Source organism: Schistocerca serialis, chromosome 8 (assembly GCF_023864345.2).
Source record: "Schistocerca serialis cubense isolate TAMUIC-IGC-003099 chromosome 8, iqSchSeri2.2, whole genome shotgun sequence".
Lineage (NCBI taxonomy): Eukaryota > Metazoa > Arthropoda > Insecta > Orthoptera > Acrididae > Schistocerca > Schistocerca serialis.
The window spans coordinates 625636541-625663122 of record NC_064645.1 but is presented as its reverse complement, the minus strand read 5'-3'; the positions used below and the strand labels follow the sequence as shown (position 1 = coordinate 625663122).

The 26582-nt window shown below is 43.6% G+C and overlaps 1 protein-coding gene across 1 annotated transcript in view; it reads right to left on the bottom strand.

Moving 5' to 3' along the window:
• Positions 1-26350, bottom strand: part of LOC126417168 (polypeptide N-acetylgalactosaminyltransferase 2) — a 194231-nt gene extending 167881 nt beyond the window's left edge. The window contains exons 1-2 of the mRNA XM_050085066.1: positions 26284-26350; positions 26013-26202 (exon numbers count right to left, since the gene is read on the bottom strand). Of these exons, the coding sequence (XP_049941023.1) occupies positions 26013-26202; positions 26284-26350 (257 nt within the window). The remainder of the gene's footprint in view (positions 1-26012; positions 26203-26283) is intronic.
• Between the last annotated feature and the right edge of the window lie 232 nt (positions 26351-26582).

The window sequence follows — 26582 nt, the reverse complement described above, 5'->3', positions numbered from 1 at the left end:
TATTAGTAGTTAAACTTCTAAAAGAGTTTGTGGAGAAAAGTAGTCTTTACATATAAATGATAATGATAGGTGTGACAGAAAAAGTTGTTCATAATTTGAAATAAAACTGAAGAAACCTCATCAGTTCGATATCTGATGCTTTCCTTGCATCAGTCATTTTTTCAGCTTCGTGGCGACTGCAAATACTGCTTCGTCAACAGTTTGTACCCTGTGGTCAGAACATTACGCACGTCGATCAAGACTTTTATATTGATTTCAAGCGTGCAATCAGGATGGAACATTAGGGTTTTGAGATATTGCAGCGCCCGCGTTACTCTGAATTATGACGAAATGTTGCTTTACTATTGCATCATAATTCAGAATAACGCAGGCACTGCAATATCGTAGTTTTCCGCCGACACCAGACAAGCGACTTCCAAGTAAAATGTCTCACCTGTACGGCAATATTCATAATGAATGTATGAGTACAGGCTGTAGGGGCATGGTTGACGACATATGGAAGTTTGGGTCTGGCCGTGAGTCGTGCACGGATATCCGCGACCGTTCGCGCTAAGCGGGATATCTGGGTTCGAGTTGCGGTGCGGCACAAATTTTCATCGTCGTCATTCCATTCTACAGCTGATGGTTGCCCGTAATCGGAATTGCGAATAGAGTTAATGTATTAAGGTTTTACTTCCGTTAGAGTCGAGCTACAAGTGCGGACTGCACGAGGATGGGAGCGGAACTAGACCATCCTAGGGAAGCAGCCTACTCACGCCGTAGTAAATTCACATCAGTCTTTCCATTGTGTGCCAGCCAGTCCGCTGTAACTAGCTCTGACGTCATAAATGTTGCGCAATACTTTAAAAATCAACTAATTACCTGAAACGTTTCTAGCATGTCAGGAGTAATACTAAATCAACATGTGTTGGATATCAGTTCAATAACTTTAACCATTTTCAAAATTTGGATGTTTTCCTGTAAAAATCATTGGCGCAACAGAAAAGAGCTAGAAACTTAAAAATTTATATCTAGATACCTTTTTCATAATAATTTTATAGAAACAGTACTTTGGATCTCACAAATTAAGATTTTAGTTGAAATTCATGATTTTCTGGTTTTTGTCTTAAAAATTAAGGAAGCAAGATAGATTAAGTAGGCTAATAAATAAGGCTAGGATGTTTAAATTTAAGTAGAAGGGAGATTCGCTATAATCATAAAGATGTGAGAAGTTTCAGTAGAATAACTATAAAACTATAGCGATAGCGCATCTGCGAACGGCAAGTTCAGAGCTCGTCTACTGCGTGTAGTGTAATTAAATTAATTCTCACACCCAAAATAATTGACTTAGCCATGTCAGATTTTTATTATGATTACTTACCTGTGTGCTGAATGCACATTTAAATTGAGAGCTTCATCGGCCATCAGCAAAGGAAGCTATGATTTATTCGGTAACTTAATGTGGTGCATTACTAGCCCAGCGGCTAGTCGGGAGGGCCGATTTGATCTGGCGTTCCCTTAGCCGTCCGCACCGCGGCTTTATATACACTCCTGGAAATGGAAAAAAGAACACATTGACACCGGTGTGTCAGACCCACCATACTTGCTCCTGACACTGCGAGAGGGCTGTACAAGCAATGATCACACGCAGGGCACAGCGGACACACTAGGAACCGCGGTGTTGGCCGTCGAATGGCGCTAGCTGCGCAGCATTTGTGCACCGCCGCCGTCAGTGTCAGCCAGTTTGCCGTGGCATACGCAGCTCCATCGCAGTCTTTAACACTGGTAGCATGCCGCGACAGCGTGGACGTGAACCGTATGTGCAGTTGACGGACTTTGAGCGAGGGCGTATAGTGGGCATGCGGGAGGCCGGGTGGACGTACCGCCGAATTGCTCAACACGTGGGGCGTGAGGTCTCCACAGTACATCGATGTTGTCGCCAGTGGTCGGCGGAAGGTGCACATGCCCGTCGACCTGGGACCGGACCGCAGCGACGCACGGATGCACGCCAAGACCGTAGGATCCTACGCAGTGCCGTAGGGGACCGCACCGCCACTTCCCAGCAAATTAGGGACACTGTTGCTCCTGGGGTATCGGCGAGGACCATTCGCAACCGTCTCCATGAAGCTGGGCTACGGTCCCGCACACCGTTAGGCCGTCTTCCGCTCACGCCCCAACATCGTGCAGCCCGCCTCCAGTGGTGTCGCGACAGGCGTGAATGGAGGGACGAATGGAGACGTGTCGTCTTCAGCGATGAGAGTCGCTTCTGCCTTGGTGCCAATGATGGTCGTATGCGTGTTTGGCGCCGTGCAGGTGAGCGCCACAATCAGGACTGCATACGACCGAGGCACACAGGGCCAACACCCGGCATCATGGTGTGGGGAGCGATCTCCTACACTGGCCGTACACCACTGGTGATCGTCGAGGGGACACTGAATAGTGCACGGTACATCCAAACCGTCATCGAACCCATCGTTCTACCATTCCTAGACCGGCAAGGGAACTTGCTGTTCCAACAGGACAATGCACGTCCGCATGTATCCCGTGCCACCCAACGTGCTCTAGAAGGTGTAAGTCAACTACCCTGGCCAGGAAGATCTCCGGATCTGTCCCCCATTGAGCATGTTTGGGACTGGATCAAGCGTCGTCTCACGCGGTCTGCACGTCCAGCACGAACGCTGGTCCAACTGAGGCGCCAGGTGGAAATGGCATGGCAAGCCGTTCCACAGGACTACATCCAGCATCTCTACGATCGTCTCCATGGGAGAATAGCAGCCTGCATTGCTGCGAAAGGTGGATATACACTGTACTAGTGCCGACATTGTGCATGCTCTGTTGCCTGTGGTTCTGTCAGTGTGATCATGTGATGTATGTGACCCCAGAAATGTGTCAATAAAGCTTCCCCTTCCTGGGACAATGAATTCACGGTGTTCTTATTTCAATTTCCAGGAGTGTATAAGAACGCTGTGCGAGGAAGGAAGGCCCCAGTTCTCTCCAGACGCTGAATAGCACACCATCTGTGTCGGGAGTCGCGTCGCATCGGTATCATTGCTATAAACAGCCTCGGATGCCGTATTAAGTTACTCGGGATACGCGTAACCATGAAATCATTTTCGAGTGAAGTGTTAATTCTGGGATGACTTTAATTATCTATCTTCAGTTTCCGTATGTCGTATTTTCACGTGCCATCGCGGGACAGACATTCTACCATTATTTAGCGTGGCGTTTAATGAACCTAATCACCAAATTATGGCGAGCATTCACTTAAACATTTAATTTGGGCAGTTATAGTTGCATCAGCGCATTAGACTCTGAACTGCTCTGTTAGTCAGATTGTGTGGTTTCTTTTTTTTCATCTGTGATTTTCAGAATATAGAGAACGTTTTTTCCACGATCGTTTTTGATTATGAACCCAAGACAATATCCTAATTCCTCAGAGCTATAAGCTGTAGCTATAAGTGTATTTCTCAGATGAAGTGGGCACTAGGCATTCTAATTACAGGCTTCACGTTTTGCTAATCACTTTCTGGTTGCCAAAATTGTAGTTAGGGAGCCAGTGTTGAGAACGGCAAAACAACAGCATAAATAATACGAACATTTTAAACAACAATTATTCCACCCGCCGCCCCACATATGGTTAAAACGGCCGGGAAATGCATCTTTTCTACATTCCACATTATTAAATAGCATTAATAATTTCCACCAGCCGCCCCACACCATGTCAGTCTCAAAATACCACGTCTGAATTCACCATAAGTGATTTAAGAAAATAATGGAACTTAGTCTTGATGGGTTAGCGATTCAGAGCGCGCTCCTCCTGAAACCGATTATAGTTTGCTAACCAATGTACCACGTCATTCGATGACATCAGGTGGTTCATTAGATCAAACATTTTCTGGTTTATCACCTGTGGCTCCGAGGTTCAGTATTTGAGTGCAGGCCAACGGGTCTAAAGGCAGTTCAGCCCTTATCATCCCGAGGATTTTGATCTTCTACTTATCACTTCTTTCACTGCGGATAAGATTTGCTAATGAGAAAAATACCACGTTGCACTCTGGTTCAGAGTCTGGGTAAGTCACTTCACAGATCGGAAACCAGGTGAAACCGTGCGGCGTTATTACAAATCTTCGAACTGATGACACCTTTTCTGTACTGTACTTACTTACGAAATGGGACGAATATCACCCCATCATCACTCTTATCGACAAGAGGTCTAGTATCAAACCAAACCCTTTATTTACCGGAAAATCTGGAAAACAACGTTTCTTCTGAACTTTAGATGGCAAGACGCCTACAGAATAGTACAGCTCGAAGTGAGATGTTTCGTCTTACAAGCCCTGCTAAATCAGACATAGTTTACGTACAAATCAGGAACACCGAAAAAAAATTATTTGTATGCTCCGTAGAACACTTTACAGTATGGGCAGGTGTCACGTTTCTGCATGTCCTAGGGGTTGTGTTGTTCGAGAAAAATGGACCTCTATTAGTCTACAAAATAAATATTTGCAGTTGAACAACGACTACACTGCTACTAGCAAGAAATTCAAAATATGGACTAACGTCGCACATGGCTAGCAAAATGGACTGCGACAGAACCTTTCGCATACAAGTGGGAAATTTGCAGACGCACTGAGCACAACGACATTCGCTTTTCCACGTGGTTGGAGAGTGTGTGTGTGTGTGTGTGTGTGTGTGTGTGTGTACTGAATCTCATTAGATCATGCAAAGAATGGGTATCATAACGCCAAATATGCTACTCGAATGGAAGTGAAATCAAATGACCGTTAATTCGACTGCAAATAAAACACGAAGACTCATTTAAAATGAAACTTTTCGTAAATGAAACAAATGTAAATAAAAACAGAAAGGACTAAAGGACTGCCAAAGCGGACGATTTAATATTTATTTTCGACCTAACAAAATCAAACAAGATTATGAAATTGAGCGCGCTCCATAACAACACGGGGAAATAAAGCGAGGTTACATTTGCGGTGAAAATAATGACGTCCCGCTAATACAATGGCATCTAGCGCTGATTGGCGGCATGATGCAGAGCTTCGTCAGAGCGTGTGTGTGTGTGTGTGTGTGTGTGTGTGAGAGAGAGAGAGAGAGAGAGAGAGTTTTCTTTCATTTTGCCCACAAATTAGTCGCCAGGAAACTGCGCCTATACTTATTTCACAAAAAACCACACATTAATAAAGTGTAATGTGATCCAGCCTTACTTTGGCCAACGCAGGTTGGATCCCCGCACCCCCAAAAGTTTAGCTGTACTTACAAGTTCTAAAACACCATGCACTTCGCTCTGTCTTGTGTATTCCTCTTTCATACACGCGCTCTCTTTCAGCCCAACTTTGACACTTTCTAGTGCAATATCCTTACCTCCCCCACCCCATCCACTACTAGCAGACACAGTGTTCCACCCATATTGCCAAACATTTCTCTATTCCACTTCTACGACACGTAATGGGAGTTTATATGCAAAGATTATGCATATTTAGCTTTATAATCTGCAGCACAGCACCAGCTAAACCACCGCCGCCGTATTTTTATACCAATACTATCAAAAGGAATCATTTTTATTATAATCCTCTTATTTTATTCGTCTTAACAGGACAAAAATATGTTGACCTTTAACATCTAAGTCTAAAGAGTCCTCCCCCGGCCCCCTCCTATTATAGGGAGGGTTATCAAAGTGACCAATGCCGGCCGAAGTGGCCGTGCGGTTAAAGGCGCTGCAGTCTGGAACCGCAAGACCGCTACGGTCGCAGGTTCGAATCCTGCCTCGGGCTTGGATGTTTGTGATGTCCTTAGGTTAGTTAGGTTTAACTAAGTTCTAGGGGACTAATGACCTCAGCAGTTGAGTCCCATAGTGCTCAGAGCCATTTGAACCATTTCTGAAGTGACCAATAACGAAAAAATTATTACTTGTGATACGTTACACACTGACTCTAAGAAAACATTAGAATGAAGGCGTTAGTTTGTAATGAAGTCTTTATCTTTATGAGAAGTAGAGGAAGTGAATATAATATCAAACAAAATTTCTCAAGCGTTAACTTGAAATAATAACCACGCATATTTGAAAATGTATGTACAAATATGATTATGCGAAGTGTTGTTATGGTAGCCAGTCTTGTCTTGACTTACACATTTCTGAAGGCTTTTATTTCCTATCATTTCCTTCATTACTTCAAAGCTTTTACGCAGAACTTATTATATTCAAAAAAATTTCAAATACACGCACGAGAAAAGCCACCAAGCGTAATCAGCTTCATTCGCCACAGTAACAGAAATTTTTTTTTACTTAGTGAACGTTTAATTCCCCTTTTCTAACGAAAACATTCTCGTTATAATATTCGTTACGAATAGGAAGAGCAGTTTTTGTTCAGGCAGTTACATTAACCTCATTTTTATAATTTAATGCAGTTGACGTAAGCGTATCAAACAATACATTTAAAATTTAATTTGTTCCGATGTATAATGAGTGGAATCGTTAATTGCACGAGGACCAAAACAGTTTTCAGTTGTTTACTCTCTTTATCATCGTTGTTTCCCCGTACACGCTGCGTTTAGTCCCTTTTAGCTGAACCACTGTTTGTACAATCTCGCGTCGTCTCAAACATCTATACTCGTATCTTTGGTCTTGGAAACATGACCAGACCATGTTGTTCTTCGTTTGCAACAGAAAATAGATAATAGCGGTGTGATATCTCAAAATAGCAACCTTGAATGGAAAGTCAAAAGCTTCTCATACCACTTTTCAGTTCCGTTTTCTTCCAGATACACTTATGCCCGCTCTCCTTTTTCTCTCTCCAGGGTGTACCAATCCTAATAGCTGTAATTAATAGTCTGCAAATAAATTAAATACTGACGTAATGTTGTTTATTACGTTCTCCTCAGTCAACAGTAAAAATATATGTACTTATACCCATTCCACATTTATATATTAAAAAACAACAGCGTTGTTCTACTAATATTGGTTCATACCGTGCCAATTTTGGGCTTATTCGACCTTTGTTAGGAAAGAACAGACTAGCCTCCACAAGAGAGACAAGTGCGTAGGCACTCAAACATTATAAATAGATACCGCAAATATGTGCAGAATCTTTGATCACAATATGAAGTGAAGATGAAGCTTAAGAGTGGGGCTGTGCAGAGCTATAATTGATCGTTTAGAACAATGTGGGATTTTGAACTAAATGCTTATTTACTTCGAGTGCTTCTGTGAGTCATTTTTTTTCCTTTGCTGGCTATATGTAGCTCTTTTGTGTGGACTTTTTATCTATGACCTTCCTCCAGCACATGTTGAGCAGAAGTGGACTCTGATACACGTAACGTGCAGTTATGTATATGTTTAGGCGGAGAGACTTACCATGAACATGGTTGAAGCGTAGATACAAAGTCCACACACGAAAATATCCTTAGAGCCAAAATCCTTAGAGAACTTCAAAACGGATCTCACCTTTCCTCAATATTTCAGAGTCCCACTTCTTTCCACACTGATTCTTATGGACGATTCTCTTAAACCTCAGTCTAGTTTTCATCATAACTAAATTGTGATCAGAGTCTACATTTGTTCCTGGGTACGTCATACAGTTTAATATCTGATTTTGGAATCTCTGTTCAGGGTTTAACCCAGCTGGAATAGTTGTGGGTCTCTGGGCTTTATCGAAGTATACCTACTTCTCTTGTGATTTCTGAAAAGGTATTCGCTGTTAACAGCTGAAATTTATTGCAGAACTGAATTTGTCTTTTTCCTTTCTCATTCCTACTACAGATCTCATCTACATCAGTATTCCGCAAGTCATCTGAAGGAGTTTGGCGGAGGGTACTTATGGTACTGCTAACTCAGGGGCGTGTATTGTGTGTTGAAAGCGGGGACCTAGAAACGACGGAGAGGCTTCGTACCGCCGCAGCCCTCAGTGGTTCACAACCCCACCACAGGCTACAGCAGTCCACTCACCCCACCGCCGCCCACACCGAACCCAGGGTTATTGAGAGGTTTGGCCCCCAGTGGACCCCACCGGGAACGTCTCATACCAGACGAGTGTACCCCAAATGTTGGCGTGGTAATTATGGTGTATGCGTACGTGGAGACAGTCTCTGCGCAGCAATCGCCGACACAGAACTCAGGAGTAGTCAACCTTCTTTACTTACCATTCACTTTTCTATCTCACTTTCTAGCCGCCCACCAATTCCACAGTAATGGTGATTTATAATGCAGGAAAGTAAAACTTATAAATCAGAGTTGCAGCAAGTTTTAAAGCATAAAATAATAATTACCTATAAAACACTTTTTCAAAATTTTATGAAAACCATCCGCCTACAGCTCACTAGTGGGCGGTAGGGACCAAGTTAACTACGACTGTACTAACTTGTCTTCCGTTCACTGCTCCATTCGCGAATAGCGCGTGAAAGAATGACTGTCGGTAGGCCTCTGTGTTAGCTCTAATTTCTCGAATTTAAGGTGTGCAAAGTTATAAAGATATATTCAGTTATTAATTTTTTCTGTCGGCCGGCTGACCACAGCAGTTGAGTCCCATAGTGCTCAGAGCCATTTGAACCATTTTTGTACAAAAGCGGATTTCTTTTCCTCCGTATGAGCAATATTAACGTTCAGGGGAGACAGTCAGTCCCTGCACCATCCATCAGTTCTTTGTAGGTCACTGTGTATATCATTGCTGCCCTCTGGCGCCTTGTACCTTCTGGACGTTCTTGTAGACAACCACACCACCTGCGAATAGCCTTGAAGAGATTCCGACGCATAGATCATTTAAGTACACTGTAATCAGTAATGGTCCTATCACACTTCCTTACAGCACTCCCGAAACTATTTTTGTCTCTGTCTATGTTGTTCCATTAAGAACGACTAATTAAGTTCTATCTGCATGGAAGTCTTGAATCCAGTCTCAAATATGGTCTGATACCGGACATTTTCATTTATTTATTTTCACTGTTCGGCACTGCGGGACAGTATCGAACGCCTTCCTGGTGTCCAGGAACACATCAGCTTGAGCGCTGATTTTTACAGCGCTGTTGTGGATCTCATGGAGTTAGTTGAGTTTCGCAAGATCTATGTTTGCGGACAGCCTGTTATTTCTACAGGGGAGATTTTCGTTCTCCAAAAACCTCATAATACCGATAAATGAACGTAAAACATGTTCTGCAGAGACCGTCTGCCATTTTTTCCCCCTACTATCGTGTTCCAACCCCGCAACAAGATTATCATTACCCTTTACATACAATGGCCTAATAAATCAAAAACAATTTCGATATAAACAAATATTAATAGAACAAAAATGAATTTTGATTCTCAAACATTAAATAATGTTTACACATTTGCTATTAAATTTAACCGGTGTCTCCACATAGCGCTATTCTCGAATGTGAGCCATCAGACGGCAGCCGCAACGGTACAGTCGGTGTCAAGCAAAGGTCAGCAGGCGGCCTCACGCCGGCCTGTCCTCCCGTTTGGGTAAACCTCTGAATGTGAAGGCCGCCGTCAAAGCGCTCTGGTTCCTTCACCGCAGGTGCGAAGACAAGGGGCCAGCAGATCAAGACGCCACCAGCCACTGGATCAGTGGCGCTCATATTACCGATAGATCTTCCAGATTTTGATATTACCTGGTAACCTAGAGTAGAGGGGATTTTACCAACTTTTCCTTCAGTCGCTTGAGGCGAGTAATAGGACGTCCCTTTCAACAAGGACAAAGCCTTACTTCTTTCATTCTTTCCCATTCTTGTGTCACTCTGTGCCCCGCCTCTAATGAACACTGAATCGAAGGAGAATTGCATCGAGCTTGGACTACTGTGTAACTGAACATAAGTGCACGGAAAACGGTCTCTCATCGTGCTTATGGCTATAGCGTCTTTGCGTTAGTTACTTACCTATTCGAAGCATCACATTCACGGTAAATGTTATAATTTATAACGTGATGTACGTAAAAATATGATGAGTGAATTACCTAAAACTTGCACTGTATACGCTGCGCAAATGAAAACTGCTACTGATGTACAGTTTTCACAGAATAGATTGGCAGTCAGGGGCTCGTATTGTTAGCCAATCAACTGACTGTAATAATACTCAGAAAGTGAATTTTTTGTGCAAACATACACTTTTTAAAAGGAACAATGCCTCCAGACGTTAACTTACTAAGCGTAGGCTAAATTGGAATGTCAGTGGTGTTTGGTGTAGGATTCTAGTGAGAGTCGCTTACAAGACACCGTATTCTGAAAAGTTCTCACACTAACACTTGTACAATGCCTGTAGCAGCACACACTAAAGAACAACAGATGCGGATAACTAAAGTGTACGTCAATTATGACGGCGGCCGAGTTTAGGTTCGTTCTGCGCATGTGACGTCACAAAACACAGTCAGCCAATGATCAGAGAACGACGTTGCCAGAGCTCGACTGCAGTGCAGAGCACGGACGAGTGTCTTCAGTTTTCGAAACGTTCAGTCATAAATAAAGGAATTGAACAAAAGCAATATCTTGATAGCAGACTTTCTTTTATAGGAAGTTTGGAAAATGCATTCTTTATACCAATTGCTTCATATTCTATTAATTAATTAAACCAAACAAGCAATAAGCCTCCTAATACAGGCGATAGCAAGGAAAGGTGTTTGTATCCTTCTCACTAACTGCTTTTTCGCAATAAAGAACAACGGTAATTGTTTATTTCCTATTGTACTTCGACGAAACGTGAGTAATTCATAATCATAACAACAGTGTTTGTCGGTATTTTGCGTAATATTTTAAAGTCCTCTGGGAGATGTATTGAATGACAAGTTGTGTTAGTGTAATGGTTACAGGTTGTGGCTGCCAAATGAAAGGTTTTGAGTTCAAACCTTGCTTGTTGCTTAATATTTTCTTTATTTTAAAAACAATATCGAAGTGTCTTACTTCATGAATTTTATTCGTTTGAACGTAATTTTTTGAAATTTCTAGTGGCAACTAAAATCGACCATTCGGAAAGTATACGCTATGGACTTTTATCTTTGCAAACTCTTCAAAATTTCGTGCAATGGTTTACCACATCTAATGCTGCACAATAACTGCCTTGAACATCGAAACAAAATTAATTCATTTATGGGGGGAAGGTATCAGTCAAGAAGATGTGTAAAAATCAAATTTTTCGGCCAAATAGTTTTTGTGAAATCGAATGATAAAGAGTGTCAAAGCAATCGAAACACCATGTGTCTGCACAGGCGAGCAGTGCCATGACAACATCGCGGAATGCGGGGAGCACCTCACTGCGCCCCCCCCCCCCCTCACTGCGCCCCCTCCTCCCCCCGCTAAACGTAAGTTTGCGAACTATACTATGGCGCTGCTTCTCTTGGTGCGTACAACTGGCAACGCAGCAATCTCCCGCGCCTGGGCGGGCATGCGCGAACCGCCAAGATAAATGAATTGAACTATAGTTACGTGCATTCTGACAAGTATCAGGACAATTTTCCATCACAGGTTGTGTCCAAAATGACCACCGGCAGCGGCAATACACGCATCCAGTCTAGAATGGAATGACTGCTGCATACCTGCTAGCATTTCAATGGGGATGTCTGAGCAGGCTGCAGTAATACATCGTTCCATACCATCGGGCACAGTCGGTATGTCGTTGAAGACAGCGTCTTTCAGCTTTCCCCACACAGAAAACTATAAGCGCCAGGCCAAATATCGTGGGATGAGCCGGTCATGGTACAGGTACTCTGTGTACAGTCCAACAATTTGGAAACAATTCGTGAAGACATTCTGTACTACTTCGTACACTCTGGGCTGGACAGCTATCACGTTGGTACCATAGGTACCTTCTAGTCTGCAGAGGAACGTCTTCTGGCATCCGTGGAAGATGGTCTGTTAGAAGACTGCGATACTTGCGCGCGTTCAGTGTTCCGTCTATGAAAAACAGGCCTATGAACTGATTGTTCACGTCCCAAACCGCATTTTTACACTCCACGGACGCTGGCGTTCCACCTGATATATGATTCATCTGGAGTACCCTGTCTTGATCCTTTCAGACCCTCTGGATACAGTTGTGTACATTATCTTTTAATGTGTCTTAGCTACAACAGAAATACTTTCCCCAATGAAAACCTCATATATGTATTTGTGAATGTTCAATCTTTCCATCGTGTACAAGTGCTGCCAACTTTTGGGTGTGACTATAGATATCTATCAACAAATCGATGTACAGCGTGTAGCAGTTTTTGACCGCCAGAATACAAGGAAACGCTTGGTTAGTTACAGTGCACTGCATAATTGAATATTATTGTTGTTATTTTGCGTGACAGTGAATGATGTGTTAATTTATTACAACAGTGAATATTTAAAAATTAATTATTTTTGTCCATAAAAAGAAGTCAAATGTAAAAATTATAATTTTGAAAACGGGTATATATTTTTGTATAAATCTTGCGTCTAAAATAAGTAAAAAATCCCCTAAGAGAGTTACAGCATAATGAAAAAAATTCCTTCGCGGAACAAAAATTTAGGTCTAAAAGGGAAGTTAATACGATTTTCATGATCGTTTCCAAGCAGCTCTTAATGGAGAGAGATGTGACAGGGATAGAAACTACCTCCACGGAGAATGCGTAGGACACTTGTCTGACTCAATCCACTTCCACGTGGGACTGCGCGGGAGCTAACGTGCTGATCAACACTAATTTTCCGCTCTTCTATCGTGACTTGTTTCCTTCTGTAGCGTCGTATAGGCGTTACGTTACTACTGGCTGAAGAGGTTGATAAATAATTGCCGAGATGCTTGACGTCTATTAGAATATATTGTCTCATACATAGTGAAAGAACCAACTCCATTCTTCCTACACTCTCCGTATACCATGAGCAGGTCGGCTTTTTCTGCACTGGTAAATCCCGTCATCCACTCACGATCTACTGCTTGGACTGTCACAGACTAACTGATTAGCAAGTCGCAGAACAAGGAACACGCGCGCGCACACACACACACACACACACACACACACACACACACACACACTGTAAGCAAACACAACAACATCGTACCTAGCAACTACGCAGGTTCAATCGCATATACAAGCGTTAGTGTGGAAACTTTTCGAAATACGATACGTAAAGGACTTACACTAGAATCCTGCAACAAAACCACCAACATTATAACTTATCCTGCTTTTAGCTTCTTAATGTTCCATTTAAAAAACAGTATGTTTGCACCAAAAAACACTTTCTAAGTATTATTGCAATTTGTTTATTAGCTAACAATACGAGCGCCTGACTAGCAGTCCATTCTGTGAAAAACATACATCAATAGGACTTTCCATTTCCGCAAAATTTGCGGTGTTAAGATTTAGATGATTCACCACGTATAACACACAAAAATTAAAAAATATTTAAATGGTTACATTCTCGCCATCCATTTACAGGTTTTTTTCTGTATTAATTATTTCTAGTCAAGAATTCCTTTATGGTATACCAGGTGTTGCCAATAGAAGTACCTTTAAGCTATATTTTCTTTCCATGGATAGTAAGTTGGTGAGTTCAATAGCTTCACATTTTATCCCCTACTGTGTCAAAGTTTGAGTCGTTAAAAGGTAAAAAAGATCATTTTTACTTCCACAGCCTGAATGTCTGTCATTCTCAAACACGGATGGACTGTTAATAACGATTTTCAAGTCGAAGCCTAATCAAAGTTAAAGCTAGGTGAGATATATTTGAAAGTACAAAACTGGATGCTTTGTGTTGTTTCTAAATATGAAGCTAGCAATTTTCTCTAAAACCAGTCAGCAACTTTCATAAGAACATAATTTAGTACTTTCTCTTTTGATGCTTCTTTGCAGGTTGATGCTTCTTCGCTCGGTTTCATAAGAAGTATCACTTGCATACAGGACTGATCTACCTCTTCATTCAAACAAAATGATTAACATAAAGCTAAAACAGCAGTGGGCTAAAAATCTAACCCTGTGCAACTTGCGTTCCAATGTCTTCCCATGTGTCAAATGTGATGTCCCTGCTAGTGTTATTCAAAGAGTCTAGGGTAACTATATCCAGTCCAATTTCGAAATAACAGTTAAACCAGGCATGTGCTGAACTAAGTATTCCATAAAAACTTAACTTATCTAACAAAATATAATGATTGACAAAATCGATGTCTTAGAAGATCGCAACAGGTGATATTTCATAATTTAAAAACTTTATTATGTGCTCAAGAATGTACAAACAGCTGTATCATTTTAATACTGAAACTTTGTCAGGCTTTACTTGATATACTTTATATGGCACGTCATGTTTAATGGAAAAGGCTGCTCTCTTTTATAGCTCCATAATACTGGAAAATCCATTTCATTAAGTTTTTATAATGTAATTTCTTTTAAACCGTATTCTGCTGCAAAAACCAAGTATTCAAGTTTAAAGTGATTGGGAAGGTGTACTCTCATGGAATGTCGGGTAAAGAGCAAATACACTTTCTCCAACTAACTCCCCGTCTCCCTTTCGCCGCTTCCACCTCACACCTCCGCCAGCCAATCAGTGCAGTTAAATGGGTCGGAAATTAATTTGGAAAAACATTTCTAGATAAGAATAGCATTTAACCCTTCGCGATGTTTCAGTCTGATGAAACTGTTACCAGATATCATTGCTGTCGTGACTGTATTTTCAGCTCGTTCGAGCACGTCCTGCATTTCTCTCCTTTTTTGCCCAAGATTATCTTTAACCTGTGAAACACGATTGTAATCTTGACATTCACTGAGCTATCTGCGACGGCATCTTCATGGATATATCTTTCAACTGTCATCACATGTCTAACCGGACGTTTCATAGCTCAAACGGCCATTGAGGTCGCATGCTGACGCTGAACGTATTGAGACTCTGACTCGAAGCAATGGCAATCTGTTATTAAGGCGCGTGACTTCAGTGCAGTTACTCACTACACAACTTGTATAACGAGCTATTATGCATTCACATCAGTGACGATATCTTTATAAACTTCCATTTTAATAGCTTATCCCTTGAATCACTGCATGAAGAAGAATGTCTTGTATATTACATACTTGGGAGCGACCAATTATTTACTCCGCTACATCATCCTGCCGCCTCCGCAACTACTTATTTATTTTTATATCAAATTACAGAACATTACTAAGACAAGACATATAATTTCGACTGTCTCTTACATAAGAAGCAGCTTAAACATTATACAGGATCCTTTGTAATATATTCTTCGCTTTTTATCTAATAGTTGTATATGAACCCCAAATGCTTACTTTGAACTTACTTACTTTGTTGATGACAATGTGTCTTCATCCAACCCTATAATTAGACATTGCACTAATGTTATTAACTGATTTGAACATGGTTCATTGCTCAGTCGAAGGTAGTAATGAAATGTCTCTTAAAATATCTGATCTAGACCATTATATAAAAATGTTTAACATTTATCATTTACTTTAAGTTGCAGTTGTTACTTTAAGCTGAAGCAGAGCATAGTTTTATTCAAAAAGTATGAAGAAGAATTACGACGAATAGGCAAGAAAGACAGAGCGTAATTAAGAAAATTGCTCGAAAACAGGACGTCTCAACCGCTTTAACAGATACCATCATTACGCGTTATTCGGTTCCTAGCTTTGTGTTCTTTAAACAAAAAGCTGCCAGCAAGGATAGTGTTAAATTAAATAGACCTCTACACCTTCCTACATCTACTACCACCCTAACTAGTATTGTTTTCCACGTAAATCAAACAATATTTGTTTCATCTAAAATACCTTGGGTTTTTAAACTACCTGCGACATTTCTAAAAGACAACTGCAGCATAACGATTAAAACTAGTGCACTTTTACATCTTCTAGTCTTCACATTTCATTTCTGCACAATATTCTGTCGTTTCTTGGCCATAATTTAATACACTGAGACACTACTTTTTTCCGCCTTTTTGTGAGAGCGGAACCGCGGGACTGCTACGGTCGCAGGTTCGAATCCTGCCTCGGGCATGGATGTGTGTGATGTCCTTAGGTTAGTTAGGTTTAAGCAGGTCTAGGGGACTGATGACCTAAGATGTTAAGTCCCATAGAGCTCAGAGCCATTTGTGAGAGCTTTCCTCGCTCGTTACGTCTTCCTTCCGTGTGCATCACGCAGAATTACAGCGGCAGGAACGACAAACAGCCTCCGTCGCCAAGCCGGTGAGAGGTCGACGAAGAGGATGCGGCGGTCAAGGCCGCGATTCCTCCTACGCTGACCTCGGCTCCAAGGCCGCAGCGAAAGCGCCGCCTGCCGGAAGGCCCGTGCGGATGGCACACACCCAAAACCGGTCTGTCACGTGCCTTCCGTGTGTTTACACTGCTGCTAAGAACTGATGAGAATCCAGTCTGCTGCACGCAAAGGTAATTGGAAATAATTCCTCAAGGCAATTTAAATAAAGACAAAGATGAAAGGAAGGAAGATTGGAGATCAATGTCCCATGGACAGGGTAGTCATATAGACGGAGCACAAGCTCAGATTACAAAAGGATGTAGAACGAAATCGGCATTTGTCTGGAGCCAGTTCAAGGAAATCACACAAAATCTTCTCTACATGGCCGGCCGAAAATGAGTTAGTACTTCGTCACAGGAGCAGGACACGTCACCCGAAGACTGATTTCAATACGATACAGTTCTAATAGATGTGAACGTATTCGGGGTGGTAAGCCCTCCCTTTTTCCTCTGAGAGATCCAGTTCATTTAATGGGTGACGCAGTTTACCGGAAAAATTCAAACCTCGAAGCCAAATGGAGTTTATCCGGTTGTAGCGTACCTTTTCATGACGATATCAGACAGTTGTCGGAGGTGAAATTATTCAGTATGGATTTCAAAAAAGCAAAGAAAAGAATCGCCGCTGTAGTCGATGCGGCAGGCATGAGTCTCAAATAGATTTTCGTGAGGCGCTCCGAATAGCGGGAGCAGGGAACCGGAAGGGAGAAGGGGGAGATGGGCAAGTTTAGGCAAAGTAGATCAGAGTGTGGAACTTGCGAATGCTTTCAGTAAAGAAGGTATTCAGGTGGACTACCCGTGACGTCAAGCCAGTTTTTCAGATCGTTAGTTCAGCAACTTTGGTGAAGAGTGTTAGATTTTTATACAACAGAATTGTGCCGTGTTGTTCGCAAATATTTCTTTATTGATTCACTCCTCCTTACTCGATTCGTCCACTGACCGTAATAAAAGAACTGTGCAACAACAAGAATAAAGTATCGGAACACCACTATGCACTTAAACCACATTAACATTTGTAATTTAGACCATATCATTAATATATATTATGTCACACCAAAACATTATGCAGAGAAATGGGAGACAGTACGCTGCTTTATAGTTTATTTCAGTATGTAACCTTATTTCGGCTTCATTACCTTCATCAGTACATCTCCAAGCAATGGAATTTATTTATAATTTACATAATACATCATTTATGAAGGTCTTTTATATTTGATGTCGTACTCACGTCCTGACGTTGTAGATGGACATACGTCATCTTTGAGTAAACCATTACCGATTTCTGTAGTTGTTGGCTGTAATATATATTTTTCCAGAAATGTTTTGAAGTTGTTACAGAATTTGCTGTTGCCGTATATATTTTTTTTTTCTTTTTAGTATGTGACAGCTGTAGAAATTCAAGTTTGACAGGTAATTGTTTCCTCACAGATATTTATTTTGTCGTGGATCCTTTACCTATGGAACTGTGATTGATGTGTTTGTAAACTCTGGTGTTTTGGTTATCCGTTATCCCTGTAGAAGTAACCATACCGCCAGAGATTACACACACATCAACGACGTTTCCGTGGATACACGACCCACGACAACAACTCAAAGTAGACATGTTCGTCTGAAATTTCAGAACGTCAGTAAAACATCAAATGTAAGGAACCTTTACAAATTACAAATAAGTACGATTGTTTGCAGATGTACTGACCAAACTAATAAAGACGAAATAAGTTTATATAATGAAATGAAGTATCAAGCAGCGTACCAAATTGATGCATTTCTTTACAGCTAGCGATCCCTAAAGAGTAGGGCTAGCAGTGTCAAAAAAGAAAACAATTTCGTACACCAGATGCGACTAGATCACTCGAACACAGAAATGAAAGTGACATTAAGATAAATTAATCGAGAGACTAGCACGAGACTGAAAGAGACTATCGTAAGAGATTCCAAAGTAGGGGACTTCAAACAGTTACTCCAACGTCATCTTGATGGAGATCGGAGATTCACTTTTATGGTCGAGTATTCTGCCGTGGAAAACTATTTTCTTATTGGACACTGCTTGTACTATTTTTTTCTTTGCATTTATTTTTGGTGCCGGTAACTGTGACAAGGAACTTAGTATCTTTGGGTTCATAGTACGTTTGATCTCGCGAATGTTAATATGGTTTACCTGATACTTTCATTCGTATTTTTCATCGTCCACTAAGGTGGCCAGCAACCAAAAGTCGAATCTACGCAAGAGCTTGACGAAGATGCTCAAGAAACTCAAGTGGAAGACGGTAGAAGAGTCGGATTGAGCGTCACGGAGAGGTTTTCTCTTGAAGTACCAAAAACGGGCGCTTCAAGACGAGTCGGGCGAAATATTACTTCCTCCCACACACGGCTCAGGAAAGGACCACAACGTGAAAATCAGAGAAACTGGAACTCAAACGGACGCGCTATTCACGAGTGGTACAGGGAAAGGCAGAAGAGACACAGGTACAGCAAGTATGCTCCGCCACGCAACGTAAAGTGGCTCGCGGAGTGTAGATCCAGCTGTAGATGTAGGACAGGTCGCTTGCGTTATGTACGTGCAACCGTGACCGCTGACCTCACATCGCTTTTATGCAAATATATGGAAATATACACCGATCAGCCAGAACATTATGAGGACCTACCTAGTAGCCGGTATGTCCATATTTGGCACGAATATCAGCGACAATGCGTTGTGTCATGGAAGCAATAAGGCCTTCTTACGTAGCTGGAGGGAGTGGACACCACATCCGCACACACAAGTCAACTAATTCCCGTAAATTCAGGGGAGGGGGGCATGGGCTCTAATGCCACGTTCAACCACATCCCAGACGTGTTCGATCAGGCTCAGATTTTGCGAGTCTGGGGGCCAGCAGATCGATTGGAACTCGCCACTGTGTTCCTCGTACCACTCCATCACCCTCCTGGCCTTGTGAGATGGTAGATTACATTGTTGAAAAATGCCATCGCCGTCGGGAAACATGATCATCATGAAAGGATGCACGCGGTCTGCAACCAGTGTAAGATTCTGCTTGACCGTCATTGTATTTTGTACAAGCTCCGCTGGACCCCAGACTTCCCGCGTGAAAGTTCCCCGGTGCATAATGGGGCCGCGGCGCCGCGTGCCTTCTTCCCGCAGGACAGGTGTCAAGCAGCTGTTTCACCGGAAGACGACGCATTCGCGCCCTGCCTTCGGCATGATGTAGAAGGTACACTACTGGACATTAAAATTGCAACACCAAGAAGAAATGCAGATGATAAAAGGGTGTTCATTGGACAAATATATTATACTAGAACTGACATGTGATTACATTTTCACGCGATTTGGGTGCATAGATCCTGAGAAATCAGCACCCAGAACAACCTCCTCTGGCGGTAATAACGGCCTTGATACGCCCGGGCATTGAGTCAAACAGAGCTTGGATGGCGTGCACAGGTACAGCTGCCCATGCAGCTTCAACACGATACCACAGTTCATCAAGAGTAGTGACCGGCGTATTGTTACGAGCCAGTTGCTCGGCCACCACTGCCCAGACGCTATCAATTGGTGAGAGATCTGGAGAATTTGCTGGCCAGCGCAGCAGTCTAACATTTTCTGTATCCAGAAAGGCCGGTACAGGACCTGCAACATGCAGTCGTGCATTATCCTGCTGAAATGTAGGGTTCCGAAGGGATCGAATGAAGGGTAGAGCCACGGGTCGTAACACATCTGAAATGTAACGTCCACTGTTCAAAGTGCCGTCAATGCCTACAAGAGGTGACCGTGACGTGTAACCAATGGCGTCCCATACTATCACGCCGGGTGATACGCCAGTATGGAGATGACAATTACACGCTTCCAATCTGCGTTCACCGCGATGTAGCTAAACACGGATGCGACCATCATGATGCTGTAAACAGAACTTGGATTCATCCGAAAAATGACGTTTTGGCATTCGTGCACCCAGGTTCGTCGTCGAGTACACCATCGCAGGCGCTCCTGTCTGTGATGCAGCGTCATGGTGTCTGAGCTGATACTCCCTGCTGCTGCAAACGTCATCGAACTGTTCGTGCAGATGGTTGTTGTCTTGCAAACGTCCCCATCTGTTGACTCAGAGATCGAGACGTGGCTGCACGATCCGTTACAGCCATGCGGATAAGATGCCTGTCATCTCGACTGCTAGTGATACGAAGCCGTTGGGATCTAGCACGGCGTTCCGTATTACTCTCCTGGACCACCGATTCCATATTCTGCTAGCAGTCATCGGATCTCTACCAACGCGAGCAGCAATGTCGCGATACAATAAACCGCAAGCGCGATAGGCTACAATCGGACATTTATCAAAGTCGGAAACGTGATGGTACGCAATTCTCCTCCTTACACGAGGCATCACAACAACGTTTCACCCGGCAACGCTGGTCAACTGCTGTTTGTGTGTCAGAAATCGGTTGGAAACTTTCCTCATGTCAGCACTTTGTAGGTGTCGCCACCGGCGCCAACCTTGTGTGAATGCTCTGATAAGCTAATCATTTGCATATCACAGCATCATCTTCCTGTCGGTTAAATTTCGCGTCTGTAGCACGTCATCTTCGTGGTGTAGCAATGTTAATGGCCAGTAGTGTATCTGTATTCATCAGAGTGTGCAAAGCTCTGTCACTTCACCAATGTCCAGTGTCGATGGTCACGTGCCCATTTCAGTCGTAGTTGCCGATGTCGTGGTGTTAAGGTTGACATCTGCATGGGCCGTTGCCAGCGGGGCCCCATCGTTAGCACTGTTCGGCGCGCTATATTTCCAGACACACATGTACTCTGCCCAGCACTAAAATCTGACGTTAGGTCCGCCACAGTTCGCCGCCTACCCTGTTTTACCAGTCTGCCCAGCCTAAGACGTCAGATATCTGTGATGAAGGGTGGGCGCCCAATCCCACGATGTCCGGATGTGGTTTCATCTTGGTTTTGCCACGTATTCAAGACATTCACCACACTACTTGTCGAACATCCGACAAGTCGTGCTGTTTCCGGAATGCTCGTGCAGAGCCTCCGGGCCATCTCAATCTGCCTTCGCTCAAACTCAGACCGCGCAGCTTCCCCATTACGCACGCGGACAGCACGCTCGTTGATGCTACATGCACCGTGAGTGTGTCTGACTAGCAGGCATTGCCCGCCAGGTGACGCTGCATCGCCTCGACGGATTTATATCGGCAGAAGGTGGTTCTTGTAATGTTGTGGCTGATCAGTGTATCATATTATTATGCGTGGAGGGAACTGAACCAATTTGAACATCAATGGGCGATAAAGAAGCTAGAACTCTCCAGCACCATGGGTACTGATCCGTAGCTGATTAGCTAAGACTAAATGTTCAATTCTGAACTCGCCTTTTGGCGAGTCGCTCGCCACCCCTAGCATAACGAAGAAGATAGATAGGTCCACGCCGACTTGGATGCAGAGTGTCATTTGGCAGTAGTGGACTTTCATCAGTTCACAAATGATGCGCCAGACTATAGCAGTACCTCTGCTGCAACAAAGGTTCTTCAATGGTAGCCCAAACTGATGGTGTTATTCGGCGGCTGTTATTTGTTGGAGCGCGGATACGGTAGCTGGGAAAAGAAACAATTTAATGAAGTCTTTATAAACCGCACTGCTTCCGAGGAACTTGGAGTGATTTATTTTGTTGTGGGCTTTTTGGTCTTCATACGTCTCAATTGTTTATTATCCCAAGATATTTTTTCCTTGCATACATTGCCGAGGTGCTTGCAAGGGCCCCGTCGGAGGTTGTCAACGATGAATGTTTCTAGTGTTATGGACCAATCTAGGAATTATTTAGAATCAAACCAGACTGGTATAGAGAAGCGATCAGTTGAGTCAGATATTAGTATATGAAGACCTCGGCTGTAAACAATGATTAGAAACAGTCGATGGGCAACAGTTATTGCATGCAAAGGAGGGTAAGTGATAAACTTTATTCATATTAGTTGATAGTTCCACGATAAGCCAAGCATTGGCAGGTCTGTTTCTAATCTCACATTCTCAATAATGAAAACTTTGTCAGGATGTGTGCATGTAAACAGTGGTAAGTGAAAAAAACACAACTACCAGTGGTAGCAACGTGTGCAGTGTTCATACCACACAAGTGCTTTTCAGAGACAATTTGTACAAAACCGAGGATGATGTGGATAATTATGACTCAAAGAAAGATCCTGAATATGTTCCTCAACGCAAATGTGCTTCAAAAGTTGTTGCTAATAAGCAAACGTGAATAATTATTTAAGAAAGTAAACAATGTTACGTTACGACCCGTAGCATTGGTTGCGCGCTGTGGTATGGCGACGACAAAATTTTATACTGCGCTGAAGTACAGATTAAGTTTTTGAGGTTGTTTTACTTTATTATTGGAAAAATTGGTAATGCAGATCTTAATATCATAAACTGACACAATTTGGACCCTTCTAATTTGTATTTTTGAGAGGTACAACAAAGGTCCTTCGGTAAATCTCCCAGCAAGTAAACAGGGGCAAGTTAATGCAAACCCATGTTAAGTACCCTCATTTTGTATGTTAACGATTTTTTGACTCGCTGACGCATATTCGAGAGTAAAAATGTGGACAGCATTTACTATTTTAACAATATATCGTCAGTCAATAAATATTTGAAAACAAAGACTTATCTGAGTTAAAAAATCAAAACGAATTTCGTCTGGGGAAAACAAAAGAAAAAATTCGAAGGAACAGAGATGTGGATAACCAGAAGAGTCATAAAACATCCTAGAATGACAGCTTTAAACATGTTTGTTTCTCAGGAACCATATATATTTTTTCAAACATAGGGATTATACAGCCAACCGGTTGCAAATTACTATTTTGTGCATTGGCCTAGGTTTCGACACTTACCAAGGGTGTCTTCATGAGAATAAAATTTTGAAAAACCCTATAAAATAATACATAGAAAATTAAGTATGACAAAAAAAAAACAGATTAACCAAGATGACAACTGTCATGACGTACATACGTTACCTACGTAAAATTACATCGCGAGAAAGATCTTTTAGTGTCAGGTACAAGGAACTTTTATTGGGAAAAAAAGATGCATTAATGCACACCATTCTATTTTGCTGATCATCTGTAAATTTCTAGTGACGAACCGAAAAGCACTGAAGAAATTTCTATTTTACATAAAGAAAGGTCATACCCCCGACGTACTCGAAGAGCTTTAGATTTTCAAGTGTACGGTATTTCTAAGAACGAAGGCCTCATCCTCAATGAACAGTTACAATTACGAAAAAAAAATTTTTTCAATGGTTTTAATCCACTACTCGCACAATTTAAATTACTCTATGTTTGGTTTGTGGGGCGCTCAACTCCGCGCTTATCAGCACCCGTACAAATTCCCAACCTTTGCTCAGTCCAATCTTGCCACATTCATGAATGATGGTGAAATGTTGACGACAGCACAAACACCCAGTCATCTCGAGGCAGGTGAAAATCCCTGACCTCGCCGGGAATCGAATCCGAGACCCCGTGCTCGGGAAGCGAGAACGCGACCGCGAGACCACGAGCTGCCGACAGCCCAACATCGGGCCACTGTCACATCCCAGAGCCCCACATATCTGAACAGTGCACCAGTCGACCAGTCATCAAATGGACACTCAGAATGAGCCACTTATCAAACTCTGCACGTGTTGGTAACACTGTCTCGCATGAGTACGCCGAATCTCCGTCTACTTCACCGTGTTCACACAGCACCTGGCACTGTTAACGCCCCTTATCCACTGAGATGACAAAAATTGGGTGCTCACTACTATCGCGTCTGACCTCTTTTTGCGCTGCGCGGAGTGGCCGCGCGGTTAGAGGCGCCATGTCACTGATCGTACGGCCCCTCTCGCTGGAGGTTCGAGTCCTCCCTCGGGCATGGGTGTGATTGTTGTTCTTACAATAAGTCAGTTTAAGTAGTGTGTAAGTCTAGGGACCGATGACCTCAGCAGGTTGGTCCCTTAGGAATTCACACCCACCCACACACTCTTTTTGCCGGCGTAGTGCCGCAGCTTGACATGGCGTGGACTCAACAAGCTGCTGAAAGTCCCCTCCGGCCATGCTGCCTCTACAACCGTCCATAACTGCGGAAGTGTTGCAGGTGCAGGATTTTGTGCACGAACTGACTTCTCTCTCATGTCCCACAAGCGTTCAATAGAACACATGTCGGGCACTGTGGATGATCAAATCATTCGCCGAATGGTACAGAATGTTTTTGAAAGCAGCCGCGTACAACTGTGCGCTGGTGACTTGGCACACTCTCATCCATAAATATCCCTTCGTTGTTTGGGAACATGAAGTCTATCAAATGGTGCAAATGGTCTCCAAGTAGCCTAACATAATAATTTCGAGTCAATGACCGGCTCGTCTGTACCAAAGGACTCAGTCCATTCCATGTAAACGCAGCCCACACCATTATGGTGCACCACCAGCTGTCAAAGTGCATTGTTAACAACTTCGGTCCACGGCTTCCTGGGGTCTGCGCCACAGTCGAATCCAGCCATTAGCTCCTAGCAGCTGAAATCGGGACTCATCTGACCAGCCCACGATTTTCCAGTCGCGTAGGGTTCAGCCGATATGTCCACGAGCTCTGGAGAAGCGCAGCAGACGATGTCGTGCTGTTAGCAAATTGCACTCGCGTCGGCCGTCTGCTGCCACAGCCTATCAACATAAATTTTCGCCGCACTGCCCCAACGGATACCTTCGTCGTACATATACATCCCACATTCATTTCTGCGGTTATTTCATGCAGTGTTGCTGGTTTGTTAGAACTGACAACTCAACGCAAGCGCCGCGCCTCTCGGTCGTTAAGTGAAGGCCGTCGGCCATTGATTTGTTCGTGGTGAGAGGTAATGCCTGGAATCTGGCGTTCTCGGCACACTCTTGACACTGTGGATTTCAGAATACTGAATTCACTAGTAAATTCCAAAATGGAATGTCCCATGCATCTAGTTCCAAATACCATTCCGCGTTCAGAGTTTAGTAAGTCCCGTCGTGCGGCCATCATCACGTCCGAAAACTTTTGACGTGAAACACGTGAGTACAAATGACAGCCCCGCCAATGCCCTGCCCTTTCATATATTGTGTACATGATACCACCACCATTTGTACATACGCATATCGCTATTTCATGACTTCTGTCATCGCAGTATGTAGTCTAACAGACCTAGTAATCAGTGTCAACACTAACTGTTGTGCACATAGTTCCGCGTAGTCAGTGCGTACACAACTTTCCCACTAGAGCGCGCCCCGCTAAGCACAACAGCGCAGGCGCAGCGCTCGTCCGTCTCCGCACTACGAGATGGCGCTGCCATAGAGACGGACCAAATTCTGCTTCCGCCGATCCGCGTATTAATATGTAACGCAGCCAATGAGATTGCTGCTAACATCGAACCTTTTCTCCTCGCGGATCACACTGCATTTATCTGCACCAGTCTGTACCGGTCTGCATTAGTTGGTCACCGTCAATCTGCTATTCTAAGCGTGCAAGTGGCATTTCTATCGTCTGACCTAACGGCAGAAGATAAACACGCCACGATAAGACCACGAGACACATTGCTGACACTCGCCTACTTCGTTAGAGCGACAAGTCAAATAATCTGATGGTGTGTGTAGTGAAGGTCTTACAGTACGCACACCACACTAGCGCAATTTGGCGACCGTTCTACCTGTCAGAAAGAATTGCATCTCGAATCAGTTACACACCCGCAAATTGAGTGTATGTGTACGAAGTACGCTGACATCCGAACACGTCTATTGGACGCTTCACTATTCCGTCAGACAGTGACAGGTGTACGAAAGAGCCGCACGAGTACTCACTGAGGGCTCCGCTCGTCGGGGATGTCGCGGTTGCTGGGCAGGCGGTCGCTGGCCTGCTGGTTGAACCTGTTGCGGGCGTAGGGGTCCTCTCCGGGCCGCAGGGCGCCCTTCTGGACGTAGGAGCGCTCGTCGAAGTAGCCCCAGGCCAGTCGCGAGTCCGTGGGTGCCGCGCGCGTGCTGGCCGCCGCCGCTGCCGCCGCCGCCGCCGCAGCGGCCGCCGCCGCCGCCACCGCCGCAGCCGCCGCCTGCGGCGCCACCGCCACCGTGCCGCCGTCCTTGAGGCGCAGCGCGCGGTTCTCCTCCGGCAGCTGCTGCTGCAACATCAACCACGCCACCATCAGCTAGCGCTCTGTGTGTGTGTGACTCAAAAGATATCCAATATACAGAGTTGTTCATAAGGACATCAGTCAGGTGTTGGAAGGTTTCTTGGGGAGTGGCAGCCTATTCTTCACGGAGTGCTGCACTTGAGGAGAGGTATCGATGTTGGTCAGTGAGGCCTGGCACGAAGTCGGCGTTCCAAAACATTCCAAAGGTGCTCTATAGGATTGAGGTCAGGACTCTGTGCACGCC